At 47.7% G+C, this 17,636-nt stretch overlaps 1 protein-coding gene and 1 long non-coding RNA gene across 5 annotated transcripts in view; one reads left to right on the top strand and one right to left on the bottom strand.

Moving 5' to 3' along the window:
* Positions 1-4,663, top strand: part of Ptpn2 (protein tyrosine phosphatase non-receptor type 2) — an 82,958-nt gene extending 78,295 nt beyond the window's left edge. For all 3 annotated transcript variants that reach the window (XM_078030479.1, XM_005334876.3, XM_078030477.1), the window contains exon 10: positions 4,295-4,663. In XM_078030479.1, coding sequence (XP_077886605.1) covers positions 4,295-4,316 — 22 coding nt within the window. In that variant the 3' untranslated portion in view covers positions 4,317-4,663. The remainder of the gene's footprint in view (positions 1-4,294) is intronic.
* A 598-nt stretch (positions 4,664-5,261) lies between these two features.
* Positions 5,262-16,772, bottom strand: LOC144369980 (uncharacterized). Of its 2 annotated transcripts, XR_013429860.1 has the most exons (5): positions 16,581-16,772; positions 9,245-9,506; positions 9,051-9,160; positions 7,870-8,076; positions 5,262-6,928 (listed from the first exon to the last, which is right to left on the bottom strand). It is a non-coding gene; the product is annotated as an uncharacterized LOC144369980 (long non-coding RNA). The 2 variants fall into 2 exon arrangements; XR_013429859.1 differs by lacking the exon at positions 5,262-6,928 and having other exon boundaries at positions 7,530-8,076; positions 16,581-16,761.
* Positions 16,773-17,636: the final 864 nt, after the last annotated feature.

Genomic DNA, 17,636 nt, shown 5'->3' with positions numbered 1-17,636 from the left:
AGAGCTCAGTTGATGGCATGCACGGTCCCTCTGTGTGCCCGGCACTGTGCCTTTCAGGGATGGTGCTCACACAGTGCTGGGAGTCGGTAGTGGTGGTGTTAGGTCCCAAGAAGCCTGAGACTTGACATCTCTTCATTTCTTTTGCGGTGCTATCATTGAAAAGTCTCTCTCTGGTATATTTTAGAATCAGATCATTCTTAGAGACTGCAACTCATTTCTTAACGTGTCTGCCCAGCTGGACATGTACTTCATGGGGTGCCCATCACCCCGGCAGCTTGGGAGGCAGGGACAGGAGGATCTGAAGTTGGAATGACTTAGAGAGATGCTGTCTCCAAGCTGAACCATAAAATGCTCAGAAAACTGTTACTAACTGGATTTGATATAGAGATCAGAACCTGATGGTATTAAAAATACTTTTACTGACCTTTTAATGAGTGCTTGCATTTCCAAATTTGCCTGCCTTATTATTGTACAGATTCAAAAAATCTAATCTGCTTTGATTTTTACTTTCAGATACATATCTTTAAAAATAATTTTAAATGTTTTAATCTGAGTACCATTCAGTATGTAATTCATTCTGTCTGTGTTCAGGCAAGATTTCAAGCCCTTGCTAAACACTGGTTTATATTTTCTTCTAGCAGGTTCCCACGGGGGTTCTGAGTGAGTGAGGAGTATGTAACTGGGTGTAGCCCCCCCCCAAGTCTGTGGCATCTTGGTAGGGAAGGAAGGATGGCTGAGGTCATCCTTCATTGACTGGACTGGGTGCCTCTTTCCACACTCTGGAACCAGGTGTCAGTAGAAATGTCTGCTCTGCACTCTCATTCATACACAGCAGCTAATAAAGGCTTTCTCACTTTTAAGAAGCTCTTATTTGGCTGTGACTTATGTAGGTGATAGAGGCAAATGTTATCATCTCATGAAGTAAAATAAAGGCCTTCTCACTGTCTGGATGGTTACTCTGTAGCTGACCTGTTCATTCATCCTTCCCTCCAGTTCCGTTATTTGGCTTGGATTCTATTTGTCCTTGTACCAATTCTCCAAGTGGTGTTCATGGGACGGTGGTGCCCGAGCCTCCCAGCAGCGTTGGCACTCGCAGTCCCAGCCGTCCCTGGTGTGGGGGCGGGGGGTGGGCCCTCCTCCTTCCTGCTCTGCCCAGGAAGTGCACGAACAGCACGCTCATGCGGGCTCTATTCTGCTGCCTATCCTAACATTGCCATTTCATTGTTCATCCAGATCCAAGAAAGTGGTATGAGTGTGGTTCTCTCTCCCCTGCAGCAGGAGTTTTCTGACTGTCTGGCACCTTCACGTTGCCCCAGGAGAGCAGCAGGCTGCTCTGCACGGTGCTTTCCTGTCTGCACTCTCCACAGAAACAAAAGGCCGTCTCCTTTGGCTCCTACGCTCTGGAAACACCCACTGTCAGTGCCGATCCTTTCCTCCCGTGCTGTGCTCCTGGCCCAGAGCCCTTGCCAGTGTCAGCAGGGGCTGATGTGGAAGCTTCTGCGTGGTCTGAGAGTCTGGGAGCTGGCAGTGAAAACATGCAGAGAACCCTGATTCTGGGCAGTCCACTGGGAAAATGAGAAGTTCTGTCTTTGAGCCCTTTCTGGTTTTCTGGTTAAAAATGGAATATGGGGATTACAGTGTTGAGTGAGGATGTTGCCTGCAGAGTCAGCTCTGACCCTGGCTGGTGTGCTGCTTAGCTTGTTTTGGCCTTCGGCGAGAATTACATGAGGTGTTAGAGGTGGTGGTGGTGGTGGTGGTGGTGGTGGTGGTGGTGGTGGTGGTGGTGGTTTTTCCTGTATAGACTCTTTAAGAGCCATCAAGTTATTTTTCGTTGCTGCTCTGACTTGACATAGACTTTTCAGACCATGATGCTTTAAATAACTAATAAACACTATGTCTGGCATATTCAGGAGAGGAACTTGGGTAAGTGGCCTTTAAGGCAGCCCTGGCTCACCTGAGAGGTTGTGATCAGCTGGGACTCAAGGCAGTAGACTCTTGGTGTGAATATCTAATGGCAGAAATGACTCCTGGAGCAGTTTGGCTCCTGATACCTCAGCTTGTCAGTGCTGGCTCAGGACAAAAGGTCCTGCCCTACACCTCGAGTTGCCCACGCCAGCCAAGGCTACTTCTGCAGAGAAGACTCAGTGCAACCCACACCACTCAGCTTGTCAGAACCTATTTTACCTTTCACCGCATTAAATAAAATAGCAAAAATTGGTCCAAGCAAACATCCCAGAATTTCTGAAAATGAAGCCTATTTGTCTTTTCAGTCTTACGTATAAATAGTCCTTTAAAATAGTTACCCTTGTCAGTGATTTCATCTTGTTTGAAAAATATTTAGAAATAATAATTAAATTTTTAAAAATCCCATCTTTTAGGTTGTTATAAGAAATCATTCAGATGGGCACTGTGGCACACACCTGTAATCCCAGCAGCTTGGGAGGCTGAGACAGGAGGATTTCGAGTTCAAAGCCAGCCTCAGCAATGATGGGCACTAACAACTCAGTGAGACCCTGTCTCTAAGTAAAATACAAAAATCACTGGGGATGTGGCTCAGTGATCGAGTACCCCTGAGTTCAGTCCCCAGTATCAAAAAAAAAAAAAAAAATTCATCCTTGGTAAATATGTCTTTAACTAATCTGGAATTGTGGCCATTCACCATCTACAGTTTTGCCAACCAGTTTAAATGTGCAATCTGGATTTAAACTCCATGACCCTTCATCTAACTAGATGGCATTACCTCTGGTTTTGGGTAAGAAAATTGAATCAAAATGTAAGTAACTTGCCCCAGACTGCACAGCCAGTACCTGATAGAACTGAGGTGCAGTCTCCAACCGAGGAGGCCCGGTGACTCCACGCCTCCAGGCCTTTCCTGTTAAGTCACGACTGTGTTTATGTGGAGTATTTGGACCAAATATTTAAATGGAAAAATGAAAGACTCTTAGCTGTTAAAAGCCAAAATATTCCTCTGATTTTTTTTTTTTTAAGTGGAGGGAGAAAGTTGTGAAATAATTTGTACTACCACTGAAAATCAGAAGTATTCTTGGAACATCGGAATATTCTCTAAATCAAACCCTTCTTTCATTCACTGTTATTGAATTAAGTTCCTTTCTGAGCAGTCTTCCGAGTGCATGGAAGGTGCACATTTTGCATCAGAATTGTAAAGGGTGCTCTGCCTTCCGTCAGCCCCCTTGGTTCAGCCCTATAACGAGCACCCATAGTTTTTGTGACTCAGATTCTACTAAGAATGATTTCTTGATGACTTGATGTTCATGTTGGTGGGAAGTCCCGATGAAAAGACGGCTCCATCAGTGCCCCATGCAGGAGTGCTATTCTGCAGAGGGGGCTGGGAGCTGGAAGAAGTCTGGTCCCCAGAACTCGGGGCTTTTGAGTAGACATTCTGGCTAACTGGTGTGGGCCTGGCTTGTGTTTCCTGCCTGCCCATGCGGAGCCACAGGACTGACATGTTTAGGTTTGGGGCTCTGTGGAAAAGAGGAGCTGGGGAGAATGGCAATACTGTGAACCTCTCCAAAAGTTGTCCATTTGCAAATAATTGTGCAGGAACTTCAAAAATCCTGCTGCCCTTGACCATAGCCGTTCCTTCCATTGCTTGTTTAAACTCATTTTCACCCCTTGGCATTAAGGTACAGTAAGCCTGACAATTATTTTATGTCTGTCTTCTTTCATGTTGATGGTAACCTCAGTTTCCTCTCACTTCAGTCATGTAGCTATGATCCTTAGTGTTGTCCCTTAGGACAAAATGCAGCTGCTAACATGGGTGATTTAAAGACACATGGCAACTTTATGTCCAAACATTGTATCAATAGTATTTTTAGCAGTCTTACACAGTGGAGGTCCAAATTGGATTAGACTTTGGCATTGAATTCCAAAGTGTTGGTAAGTCAGCACATACCATGTAGTCTTGCTAAATTCCTGTGGCTACTTTTTTTTTTTTAAATCTGTCTGTCTGTCAGTATCTTACAAAGAGGTCATTTCTTGTGTAAAACTGGATGACCTGAAAAATTTGAAGTTAGTAATTCTTGAAGAAGAAGATGAGTCATGGTGCTTTACCTGCGTCTGTCTCACACCACTGATTGTACATGAAAATCAAGCACTGCAGTTTTACCAAGATGATAGCGAAGCATCTGGTGTGGTTGACTGTGACACGTTGGAATGGTTTTCGGTGCCCTACTTTTAGTTCATCGTTAGTCCTGTTGTGTTTGTGTGTATCTATGTACGTCTGTGTGTTTGGTAAATATGAATTGAATAGATGACTTCTTATTTTATGTTTTAGGCCAAGATTGACAGACACCTAAATATTCATGACTTGAGAATATTCTGCAGCTATAAATTTTGAACCATTGATGTGCAAAGCAAGACCTGAAGCCCACTCCGGAAACTAAGTGAGGCTTGCTAAGCCTGTAGACGGCCTCACGGTTGTCTGTTTACAAAGTAAACTTTACACCCAGGGAATGAAGAGCACCCACCAGCAGAAGACTTGGCAGACCCTTTAATCTGATGTATTGCTACATGTTTTTAATGCGTGTATGAAATGTAGAAAGATGTAAAAGAAATAAATTAGGAGAGACTACTTTGTATTGTACTGCCATTCCTACTGTATTTTTATACTTTTTGGCAGCATTAAATATTTTTATTAAATAGACTATGTTGCTTTGTGTGCATTGTCTTAGGACAGCTCTGCTTCAAATATGAATATTATGGGTTTCTTCTCAGATTTCCATAACTAGCAATTGATATTTAAATGAAAATTGATTCAAAACATTGTTTACTTTTCCAGATTTTTTTAGTTATTCCTCAGTAGTCTTCTGCCCTGATAGTATTGGTTAGGTAAAAGCAAAAACAGGAAGGTTACATCCCTGAGGTCACTTGAGATGTGAGCTAGTATTGCCTAGTGGTCAAAAGTAGTTTCAGAGAGGTGCAGCGGTCCCGTGCAGTACCCAGTGTCCTCCTGCAGGCTGGTGCACTCTGCCCCACGCTTCCCTCAGCAGGAGGCCAGGGATCCCTTTTTCCATCTCAGTTCCTGCCCAAGGGGTGGATTGGGGCAACATATGTGGTCACTTGTCTATTGGTGATGATTTTGGTGTCCAGAGACACTTAAGCCCCTGCAGTCCCATGAGCGGCGCCTTAAGGGTATAAAAACCTGTCATTTATTTGTTTATTTTGCCAGCTGTGAAATTCTTACAATATTTTTATAAATACAGCTGTCTCAGCTTTTAAAAATTCAAATGACTTTATCCTGTGTTCCCCTTTGCCCTACGCCAGATTTCCTGCGTCTGTTATATAGAGGCAGGTGGAGTGAGCCCCTGCTGGGTCTCTCCTGAAAGCTGCAGGAGGGGTTGTTCTCGCCAGGCACAGCAGCCAGCTGCTCCTCCCCATTAGAGGAAGCTCCTGGAGTTACCACCTTCACCTGCCTCCACTTCCTCACTTCCCGTGTTCTGCCTTACTATGGCTTTGTCTGTCTTGTACCACTCCCAAGATGGCCCACAAGGTCATTTTAGTTTCTACTGTGACCAAACAAGGCCATCACTCTTTATATGACTTCTTGGCAGCAGATCAAGGGCTTCTTTGAAGCTTTCTCCACAGACTTCCTAAGACCTCAGATTTTCCTTATTTCATTTCTTCTTCCTGACTCTCAAACCTGAGAGTTTCCAACACTCCATCTCTGAGCCTTTGGTTTTAATTTTAACACAGTGACCTTGGTCGTCTCAACTCTGCAAGTCTCTGGTAACCTCTAAGCTGGTTCTGTCTTTAGCCCAGGCCAGATCTTACTTTACAGAGGAACCATGTCGCCGGTTCCCAGACTGGTGTCATGGTGTGTATAGATTCTTGAGTCTTTAAAATTGACCGCCATCTCCTTCAGCTCATCTCCAGGTATTTTCATTTTATATGACAACATGCCCAGAGAGCTGAAGCTCCCCTCCCCGTGGGCTCCACATCCAGTTGAGTCATGAGGTCCTGCACACTCCATGGCCTGCTTTGGTGGAAGCTGCGTTATATGTGTGTGGGGACAGCGGTGGCTTTTCCTTCCTGATGTGGCCCACCCATTTGTACCAGTCCACTCTATGCAGCTGTCCACATGACCTTTACAGACCCGATCATTAACATCCTCAAACTTAGTGCCTTAGACAGTTCTACCTTCATTTTAAATCCCGAGGCCTCAGGGAGCCGTGTGCCTCTAGCTGTCACCCACCTGACCTCCCAGGCACCTGTTGAAGCTGTGCCATCCATTTTGAATTAGTGGAATAGTCCTTGTTCATTCATTTGTCAAATGAAGATTTATTGAACATATAAATGCTAGGCACTGTATGAGGTCCTCCACATCAGTGCCCAGAGAGGAAACATGACGAGTGACCTCAGCAATGGGCAGGTCAGTGAGCAAATGCTGTGACAAAGATGAACAGATAACTGATCAGCTGTGGGGACCTGAGTTCACAGAACTCACAACCCAGACGCAGTTGCTCAGGAGCACTTGGGCACTGAATGTTCTTAGGAATGGCAACAAGGCCCCCAGTCTGGGAGGCAGAGCAGGGGCAAGGACCATCCCTGGGGTCTATGGGGCTCTCTTATGTGCACTTCCCTGCTGGAGGCAGGGAACTCCTGGAGAGTGCAGCTCTGAATTTTTTTTTTTTTTGCCAACTGTGATATTCTCAATATTATTAATAGATCTACTTCATCATTAAAAAATTTAAATGATTTCACCTTATGTTCCTTTTTGCCTCAGATGCCAGATTTCCTGTGTCTATTTTAGGAGTAGGTAAACTATTGAGGAGTAGGGCCCTTTCGCCCCTGCTCAACCTTTCCTAAAGGCTGTCGCTCAGGGGCAGAGCACTTGCCTGGCATGCTTGAGGCACTGGGTCCATTCTCGGCTCCACATAAAGATAAATAAAGGCATTGTGTCCATCTGCAACTTAAAAAAAAAAAGACCACTTGAGAAATGTGTTACCCACCAAGCAGCACAGCAAGCCGACCTTCCCACTGCTGGCAGACTGGAGAGAGGAGCCCTGCCCTGCTCTGTGTGAGTTTTGATTATATTTTATCTTTTTGTAAATTTTTGAAATTTTTTTTAGTTGTAGATGGACACAACGTTTTATTTGTTTATTTATATGTGGTGCTGAGGATCAAACCTGTGCCTCACACATGCTAGGCAAACACTCTACCACTGAGCCACAACCCCAGCCCTGCTGGGGTTATTATCTTAACTAACTGAATCAGAAGCTTAATGTAACCTTATGGAGTTGGAATGCATCTTCCAACAATTCTCAGCCAACCCGAGGTGCCGTGCTGTGGTCCAGGTGGGATTGGTGTGCAGACTACCACCACTGCTGGGCTCTGGAGGGAATGTTAGGAGACTGGAGGAGAGTGACCCAGCCCTTCCCAGGTGGGGACCAGGCAGAAAGTGGCCTAAGACCATGTGGCTGGTTGACGGACCCTTTAAAAACAAGCAAGTGGGCACAGTAAGTCACCAGTGGTAGCCATTCTCATGGTCCATGAATAACTTAGAATGTGGATGTGGAAGCAAGGAAGTTTCCCTGGTGTTCTATCAATCAGGGTTCTCCAGAGAATCAAGGGGGTAAGTAGAGAGGAGGAGGGTGCATCAGGGCACCTGACGTGCTTGATGGAGCCGAGGAGTCCCACAGGGGGTATAATGCAGGCTGGAGACCTAGGGAGACCTGGGGCACAGTCCTTGCAACTCAGGACCTCAGAACCAGGGGAGCCGATGATGGAACTCCCAGAGTGGCACTGGAGGCCCGAGAGCTCAGGGACACTGGTGAGACTCCCAGAGTCCAAAAGCCAGAGAACCAGAAGTTCCAGCATCCATAGGTGGGAGAAGAGAGAGCAAGAACCCACCCGTTTCCACCTTCTTGTTGCCTGGCCTTCAGCTCCGCAGATGGCGCCTACCCACGTTAAGGAGGGATCTTCTCATTAACCAATTCACACTAGTCTCTTCCAGAAACGCTCCGACCCACGCTGGGGCAGCCAGTCTTTCTGATCAAATGCCGACCTCCTGGAGTCCCTTTCAGCAGGAGAGCATCGGGCCAGATGCCTCCCGAAGCCCTGGTAACACATTAAAGCATTGCCAGCCCCAGGCCTGCCCCACCCCAGTCAAGCTGACACCGAGTCAACTCTATACCGGCTTCTAACCAGGGCAGCAAGGACCCTGAGTTTCTCCTCACCACCAAGCTCATCAGCCAGCTGGATGGAGGGAGGTCCCAAGGACGCCCTCCAAAGCCAGCAAACAGTGGCCTTCCAAACAAAAGTGAATAGTTGTTGCTCTGGGTGTGGAAATATCCCAGCTTTCCATGTCAGGGAGAGAACTGTGCTACGTGGTGGCAGGGGAGAAATACAATTTATTTTAAATAGTAATTAGCATGTGACACCCAACACCCAACCGTGCTCAGAGGGACTGTGTGCGGAGCTCTGTCAGATGGGTACACTGAATCAGGGGTGTGAAGACGGAAGAAAATGAACATTCTGCCGGGTACAGTGGTGCACACCTATTACCATCAGCTCTGGAGGCAGAGGCAGGAGATCCCAAGTTCAAGGCCAGCCTCAGCAACCTATGAGAGCAAGCCTGCCTCAAAATGAGAAGGGCTCTCTGGGCTCTGGGTGGGCATCCTTTTGAGCCCCAGCCAAGCCAGGACTCCACTCCTGAGGAGCACCTCCCAGGGCTGCGTAGGCCCAATAAGAAGACTGCGAGGCCATCAGAGACGGGCAGCAGGAAATCAGATGGCACAGCCCGGGAGAGGACCCCTCGCTCCTCAGCCCCAGAGTGGAGAGAAATGGATGCAGGCTAAGATGTGTTGTGCTCAGAAAAAGTCCCCAGGAAGTGATGCCTGCTGAGTTCCTACAGAAGGCCCGGTCTCACGGCCTCTCGCCGTAGGGAACCAGGGAACCAGGGCCCTGGCAAGACAGTGACAGCAGAAGGGTTGAGCCTGCCCAGTACAGAGTAACAGACCCTAAAAATTATGCACCCTGACAATTTAGGAACTGTCTTGGCCACTAACAGATTGGAAGAAAGAAATGCTTACCCAAGGGCTGGGGATGTGGCTCAAGCGGTAGCGCGCTCGCCTCCCATGCGTTCGGCCCAGGTTCGATCCTCAGCACCACATACCAACAAAGATGTTGTGTCCGCCGAGAACTAAAAAATAAATATTGAAAATTCTCTCTCTCTCTCTCTCTCCTCTCTCACTCTCTCTTTAAAAAAAAAAAAAGAAATGCTTACCCAAGATGGAAATTTAGCTGCTCGTAGATCAGGACAGATAGGTCACTCAAGGATGCTCCATTTCTCTAGCATTCATGGTTTGTTCTCTCATGATCACTTCAAGGTCCAAGATGGCTGCTGAAGCTTCTGTAATACTTTCACATTCCGGGCGTGCAGCACCCACCGTGGTTAAGCAGGTTTCCCCATACTTGGCCCTTCTACTTGCGCTTACATCTCATTTGCCAGGATTGGGCCACATGCATGCACTGAGTTGCGAGGAAGTCTGGAAAATGAAGTATTTCAGCTGAGTGTATTCCCGCTCTGTTAAAGTGGAGTGAATTCCCCCACACAGTCCAACATTGGAAGTAAAAATAAGCCCACAGCCCTTGTAAGGCCCAGCTAGGAAGCTGCCTGCCTGGTAACTGTGTTTGGATACGGGGAAGGCATGTGGTGTCTTTTTTTTTTTTTTTCATCTGGGGTCCAAACAGAATGAGAGACAATGTCTCATAGGTCCCCTCTGTGGCACCCTGGCAATAGTCACAGGAGGCAGAATTGGAAGAATGGACAGAGCACATTCTGTCTATGTAAGGGTCCAAATTTCTGTGCTGAATTTTCTATGACTGTATTCTCTCTAATAAGACCGGAAAGGATCTCTCTCCTCGGGTTAGGATCAGGTTAAACAACTGTAAATAGACATACAGCAACATAAGGACTGGTGTGAATTATAATCCAAGTGTGCAGGTGCCTTTTATGATCCAGTTCTGGTAGAACCTGGACAATATTATATGAGATTATACAAGTCAAAGAAATCATTCCCCTGAGATATTTTTGGATAGTTGTTGAAACATCTGGGTAATTTTTAGTATTATTTGCTTGTGTTTCTGATAACTGATGTTTGAGTGATACAATGTTTGAATGATAAAATGGCAGTGGGTATATTTTGAGCAGTGATCTGTTAAATTCGAATTCAGCATTAATAACTTACACATAACTTAAAATACAAAATGGAGAGAGAGAAATTCAGACCGTCTCAAACTCTGCCTTTCCTGGTCACTGTCGGATGCTTGGAGGTCTCTCTGCAACTCTGGACCCCAAGGCCTGGGTGACTCTGACCCGTGGAACTTGGGCTTCCTGATTATTCCACTGGGCAGAAGTTGGGCTTCAGAGAGGCCAAAGGTGCTGCCGACTGATCTCATGAAGGGAATGGCCAAGATCTGCCTGACAAGCTCCTGCACAGATAAATCTCAGTGGTTTCCTGGTGGGTCTGGGACAGCTCACTTCTGTCTGCAGTGGTGGGACATGTGGGCGGAGCCTGCTGCAAGGCCACCAGGAACCTCCTCTGTGCCCTCACACACCACAGCTATCCAGAGAAGAACTGGACACTTCCACACTCAGAGCTTGGTGGGCACTTCTGTCATTTGCAAAGTCTAAGCTGCAGCTATGTGGGGAAGCAGTTTCAGGAAATGTGGCTCCAGAGAGGAGCAGTGGCCGTGGCCAGCTGAGAGCAGATGGCCCTGAACTGATCCATTCAGACTCAGGAATACTCAGGATGAGCCCAAGTGGCTGGAATCATCTGAATCTCTGAAAGGCCAAAAGACTGGGGAGGCTGAGGCAGGAGGATTAAGAGTTCAAAGCCAGCCTCAGCAGTGACCAACTCAGTGAGATCCTGTCTCTAAATAGAACAGAAAGGGCTGAGATGTGGCTCAGTGGTCAAGCACCACTGGGTTCAATCCCGGTACAAAAAAAAAAAAAGAAGAAGAAGACCTAGTGAAGAACAAAAAGAATCAAAACTGTATTCTGTTGGGAAGATGAAACATGACTGGAGGTGGGTGGTGATGGTGGTGGAAGAGTGTGAATGCACCAAGGCCCTGAGCTGTGCAGCGAGGGTGATTAAAATGGAAACTTATGTTACGTGTATCTCACTACAATTAAATGTGTGTGTGAAATTTCTGCCTTCCTGTTTCTCTTCCGTAAATGGGAATCATATTTGTATCTATACTTCACAGGGTTATTGAGAGGAATAAGATGTTCTATCTCAGGTGCTTATCACCACGTCTAACATTTCAATATTCACGGATATCAGTATTATTATTAGCTAAGAAAAGTGTTACTTATATTAAAATTTAAAATGCTGGGCTGGGGTAAGCTCAGCGGTGGCACTTGCCTACCATGCATGAGGCCCTGGGCTCCATCCACAGCACTATCAAAAAATAAAAAAGTTCCTCTGGGAAAGGAATAAAGCATATCAAATAGCATATCAAATCAAATAAAAATGCAGCTGGGCACAGTGGCACACCCTGTAATCCCAGTGAGTTCAAAGCCAGCCTCAGCAACAGTGAGGCACTAAGCAACTCAGTGAGACCCTGGGTCTAAGTTAAATACAATATAGGGCTGGGGATGTGGCTCAGTGGTTGAGGGCCCCAGAGTTCATTCCCCGGTAACAAAAAATAAAAAATAAATAAAAATGCACTAGACCCTCAGCCGGACGATCAAGGTTGACACCAGCAGACGAAGTCATGCTGGGAGTACCTGCTCTGGGCATGATGGGATGAACCTTCTGTGTCTTACTCCCCAAGACATGTAACTCCAGCGGCCAGGACCCTGGCCCAGTCCTCCTCAACACTGTCCAGGCCACCCAGAACAAGGCCCATCTGAGAAGCAATCACACCTGAGAGGAGTCCAGAAAAAGACAGAAGGTAACAACCAAATGTCACGTGGAGTCGTCCACCTGTTCCCAGAACAAAGGACAGTGGGTACTTCTGAATAAAGAATGGACCTTTGTTAATAACGATGGGTCAATGTTAGTTCATTAATTGTGACAATCTGCCAGGTGCAAGGGTTCATGCCTGTAATCCCAGCAACTCAGGCTGAAGCAGGAGCATGGGAACTTCCAGGCCAGCCTGGGTGACTTCACGAAACCTTGTCTCAAAGTGAAAAATAAAAAGAGCAGGGATGTGGCTCAGTGGTAGAGCACCCCTGGGGTCAATTCCCAGAAATGCAAGAAAAAAAAAAAGAAGAAAGTTATCATTCTAATGAAAGGTGACAATTGAGATTGGGTCTGGGACTTTTCTGTGTTTATCTTTGCAATTTTTTTCTGTAATTCTAAAAACTGTTCTAAAATAAAAAGATCATTAATAAGACAAAAGCTTAGAAAGGATTCAAGACACAGTAACAACACTAAAGAAAGGCAAAGAAGGTCCAACAAACAGGTAATAGGATTCCCTGAAAAAGAAATTCAGAGTGCACAAAATTCTAAAATTAATAAGTTGAAGTTTCCTGAGATAAAGTTAAAATATTTGTAACTACAGACCGAGAGAGTACACTTGAGAATATCAACCCAAAGCCACCAAAATTAAGCAATATTTCAGTAAACTTCTGACTTTGATTATAAATTATCTTCTTTCTTTTGGGAATCATCTGTTCTTTTTGCCCCAAAGAATCTTTTCTTTCTTTTTTTTTTTGTACTGGGGATTGAACTCAGAGGCACTGAGCCACACTCCCAGCCCTATTTTGTATTTTACTTAGAGACGGGGTCTCACTGAGTTACCTAGCACCTTGCTTTTTGCTAAGGCTGGCTTTGAACTTGTGATCCTCCTGCCTTAGCCTCCCAAGCCACTGGAAATACAGGTGTGTACCACTGTGCCTGGCCCCAGTCACTTTTTATATTTTATTTAGAGAAAGAGTCCTGATGAGTTTCTGAGGGCTTTGCTGCTGAGGCTAATTTTGAATCAAGATCCTCCTGCCTCAGCCTCTCAAGCCACTGGGATTACAGGTGTGCACCACTGCTCCCAGATTTTCCTTTTCTTTAAAGTCTAGCAGTACTTCATGAGAGAAGAACATGGAATAACATACTGAGTAACACATACAAAGAAAATGTGAACCAAGGATGATATAAAGTCCAGTAAAACTGACTTTGAAAGTCATCACCATGCAAGAATTCAGGAAGTATTTTTGTGTGTAAGCTGTCCTTTAGGCGCCGGCTGGGGGTGAGTCTCAGACAACAGATGATTACAAAGACATTGGTTTGAGAGCTGCTGGTGGGAACTGCGTACTTGTTGAAGTGAGGCTGAAGACGGGGGAAAGCAGAGAGATCCCGGTCTGTACTGTATGCTGTGACATTGCAGATTAGTGCAAATAATAAAACAGGAGCGGGCTGGGGTGGAGCTCAGGGACGAGTGCCTCCTAGCACACGTGAGGCCCCGGGTCCCGTCTCCAGCACCCTAGGACCACAGCCTCATCCTCTGCCCCTGCACCCCCAGGTTCCAGCAGGTTGCCCTGGTGTGAGTGAGTCCTCGCCCGTGTGCATCCATGCCCGCGTGGTGCACACTTCGTGTGCAGCTCAGGTGCCCACACCTGGGAAGCTCTGCTGGACTTGGGGCCACCTGTACTCTCCTGTGCTGGCATTGTTTCCTTAAGGCAGGCATTTGTCCCAGTAGCCCTTGCTTCCCTGGGGCGTAGCCTGTTTGCACACTGCCTGTGACCAATCCTGCATGCCAGGAGCAGTCAGTGGATGTGACAGAGACTCTATGGCCTGCAAGCCAGAAATACTTACCGTCTGGCCCTCGATGGAAGTTTGTGAACTGCTATTTGAGGCCAGGGGCATTGCGGCCCTGTCCCCAGGTCAGGCAGAAGTGGGAGTCCTGCCATGTGACAACCGCCTCCCAGAGCTGGCTCCCCGCTGTCTTAAGGACTGGAAAACATTGTTTTTAATGTAATTAAATTTGCTGGACCCTGGATGGTGTGAAGCAGGCACACAAAGAGTCGCACTGTGAACCTCCGCATTTGCCTCCAGGTTGGGGCTCAGCAGCCGGAAGCTCTGCTCTGCCAGTCGCAGCCTCACCCCAAGGTCATGCCCTTCCCCGGGAAGCCTCCACCATGCCTCGCTCAGAGAGGGCGTCTTAGACATCACCTAACCCACAGCACTGTTGTGGCCCCACTCAGAAGCTTCACTCATTCCTTTAGTTCTCCACAGCTGCCATCAAACTAGTGTCTTTGCTTTTCTTTGTTTGAATCAGGATCCAAGGTCCAAATGTTGTGTTTACCCGAAAAGGAAGTTGGGTCTCCGTTAATCTATAACAGGTCCCTCTACCCACCTGCCCATGCCAGTTTTGTTTTGTTTAATATTTTGCAATTCAGTTGTTGGAAAACCTGGGTCGTTTGTCCTGCCAAATCCCCCCACTGTGTTTCAGCAGGCTGTATCCCTGTGGTGGTGTCTATACCTGCACCTTGCCCTTTATTTCCAACAAACTAACATAGATAACTAAGTGCTGGGCAAGAGCAGGCGAAAGCGCCTTGGCAGGGAGTCACATGCAGGCACCTCAAGTGCAGCGCCCCACTTTTAGTAGAATTAAGATTGATTGAACTGGGGGTGCAGCTCCGTGGTGGAGCACCTGCCCAGTGTGCATGAGGCCCTGGGTTCCATCACCAGCACTGCTAATGAAATAAAATAAAACAGAAGGTGATTGGTAGGTGCAGTTGGTGGAGTCTGATCCATTCCTGCCTGGCTTCCAACCTTACAGCTGATGGGTTTGAGCGCCTGCCCCTGCACTGCCTTCACCTAAGGCCTGCTTACAGGAAACAATGTAGCAATTTTCTGATTCCACTTCCCCCACATTTATTAACTGTGTTTCTTTTATAAAGAAGAACTTGCCTTTGTCAACTTCTAAGCAGGTCTAAGACAGGAAGGCACCATCCGTGTAGGACTTGGGGCCCTGAAAGCTCCAACAGGAATGAGTGAAGTTTCCTTTTTTAAAAAACATTATTTGAGGGCTGGGGATGTGGCTCAAGCGGTAGCGCAATCGCCTGGCATGCGTGCAGCCCGGATTCAATCCTCAGCACCACATACAAACAAAGATGTTGTGTCCACCGAAAACTAAAAAATAAATATTAAAATTCTCTCTCTCTCAAAAAAAAAAAAAAAACATTATTTGGAGCTCATATATTTAAATGCATGTCACCATTATTATTTATTTTTCTGTAATGTAGATTGAAGCCAGGGGCACTTTGAACCCAGTGCCCTTTTTATCTTTATTTTAAGACAGGGTCTTGCTATGTTGCTTAGGCCGGCCTTTCCTGTCTTCGCCTCCTGAATGGCGTGTGCCACCATGCCTGCCCCAGCCTGTTATTCCTTATTGTGCTATTGAGTTGTACATTTGTGGAATATAGTACTTGCTTAAAATCTTTTGCTGCTGGGCATGGTGGCACATGCCTGTAATCCCAGAGGCTTGGGAGGCTGGACAGGAGTATCCGGAGTTCAAAGCCAGCCTCAGCTCCTTAGCGAGGCCCTAAGCAACTCAGTGAAACCCTGTCAACAAAGTAGATAATGAACAGGGAAGGGACTTCCAGGAACTTAGGGAGTATAGAAGGCTACTCGTCACTCTCTGAAAACTGAACTATAAAATCACATGATGCACGAGGTCCGAGTTCATTGATGTTACAGAGGGAAAAAAAAAAAAGGCTCCCAACCAAGACAGTAGCCCAATCCAGTCCAGTAACGTCACTGGAGAAGAGTGTGCCAGTCTGGATGGTGGCCGCTGAGGGAGCGGCTATGTCACTGGACCTGTTTTGGAGACAGAGAGGACCTGAAGCAGCAAACCTCTGAGTCAAATGCACAGGACTCTTGTCTCCACTCTGCTGCCCACTGACTTCCAGGTAAGCTTTCGTGCTCCAGGGGAAAATGTCACCAGCCCGATCAGGAAGAGTCCAGTGTCTTGCTTTGTTCCCCAGGAGCCAGCGGCCTAGTCATCACACAGAGCAGTGTTCTGGAGTTCAGCCAAGAGGTGGGGGCCCAAGACCCCCTTCAACGTGACCTCACTTCTCCCACCAGGCCCCACTCCTAAGGTTCCCCCACCCCCAGCACAGGTTGGGGACCAAGTCCTCAGCACACAGGCCCTGAAGGACGTGTATGTGACCACAGCACTGGGGGAACCCGGGGAGCTCCATCCCAGCCAGGAGGATTCAGCGTCCCTGAGGGCCAGTGGGTGCCACAGGTCGATGCCAGGTCACTGTTCCCCAACAGCCCTGATCCACGAGGGGGTTTAAAGGGCTCAATGGGTATACCCCAGGGGACGAGTGACACATGATGGGTTCACTTGAGCAAGGTGCCATCATGCTATCACGAGGGCGACTTCACACTCACCTCTGCATTACCAGGAGGAAGCCACATACACACCCGTCACCCCCCGGGCCACCGAGTGTTGATAACACCATTAGCTGTTCTGCCACCACCCAGGAAACTCAGACCAGGGGTCGGGGTCTGAAGACCTGGGCTACCTGTCAGGTAAACTGGTCACACAGCTCTGAGGGCCACCTTCACTCTGAGGGGGCTCATCTCCAGGGGCCCTGAGGGGCTTCTCACCTGGGGGCTCTTCGGTGGCTCCTCACCTGGGGCTCTGAGGAGGTTTTCACTCAGGGGGGCCCTGAGGGGGATTCTCACCAGGGCTCTGCCTTCACTTTGCCTCTGTGTCCCTCACAACTTTGACCTGGGCCAGATTTCTGCTCAGCTGTGCACACAGCCACGTGGGTCATTTAGAGAGTGATCATCAGAGCTCGTGACCTGCCCCCACCCCACCGGCGCCAGGGCTGCGGACACAGGCAGGAGTAGCCAAGGTGCTTTCGAGGTTTCCGTGGCCAGCTTTCACGATGCCAGGGCCTGCCCATCCCTCATTGCCCTGCCCCTTCCAAAAACAGTGGAGCTGTGGTCCCGTGGTTCTGCCCCCGAAGCAGGAGCAGTCGTCCCATGGGACCCCAAGGGCCCCCTCCTGGGATCACAAGACTGATGTCATCCTGTGAGCAAGTGGAGATGCCCCAGAAGCAGCGATTCCCTTGACAAAGATCAGACGATGTGATCAGAACTGAGAGCTCCACCCACCGTCCTGCAGCTTGGCCAGGACGGCTGCAGAGCGCAGCCCCCCTCCGCCCCAGCCTTCCTCTGCTTAGACCTGAAGCTCACGTCCATGCCCTCACCACGGGGCCGGGCAGCCTGATCCCAGGCGTGCCTGCCCAAGGTGGCCACGTGGGTTAGGGTTCCTTTCCTGATTTTCAACATTGTTACCTCTGTTATTTATTTATTTATTTTTTTCTTTGAGGGATTTGGGGGTGAGTGACCAAACCTGATTTTTGAGATCCCCAGAGTCCAGGCCTCCAGTAACAGCCTGGGTCTAGAAGCAAGGTGCCTAGGGCCAGGGTTGTCTCTGAGGGAGGTGGGCAGGGTCTTCCCAAGCAGGGGACAGCCACTTCCTCAAACAGGGGTGGCAGGATCTTCTTCTATTGGAAAAACATGTCACTTTCGCAGTATTAGGGTTCAAAGTCCTGCTGTTTCCTTGGAACCTGTCCCTGTGTTCCTATTCCAATTGTTGGGATCTCATTCTTGTACAATGTTAAACAAAAATTTCACAGGGCCATTAGACTGGGT

The sequence above is a fragment of the Ictidomys tridecemlineatus genome, chromosome 13 (genome assembly GCF_052094955.1).
Source record: "Ictidomys tridecemlineatus isolate mIctTri1 chromosome 13, mIctTri1.hap1, whole genome shotgun sequence".
Classification (NCBI taxonomy): domain Eukaryota; kingdom Metazoa; phylum Chordata; class Mammalia; order Rodentia; family Sciuridae; genus Ictidomys; species Ictidomys tridecemlineatus.
The sequence above is the reverse complement of the archived record's forward strand: the minus strand, read 5'-3'. Positions and strand labels throughout refer to the sequence as shown.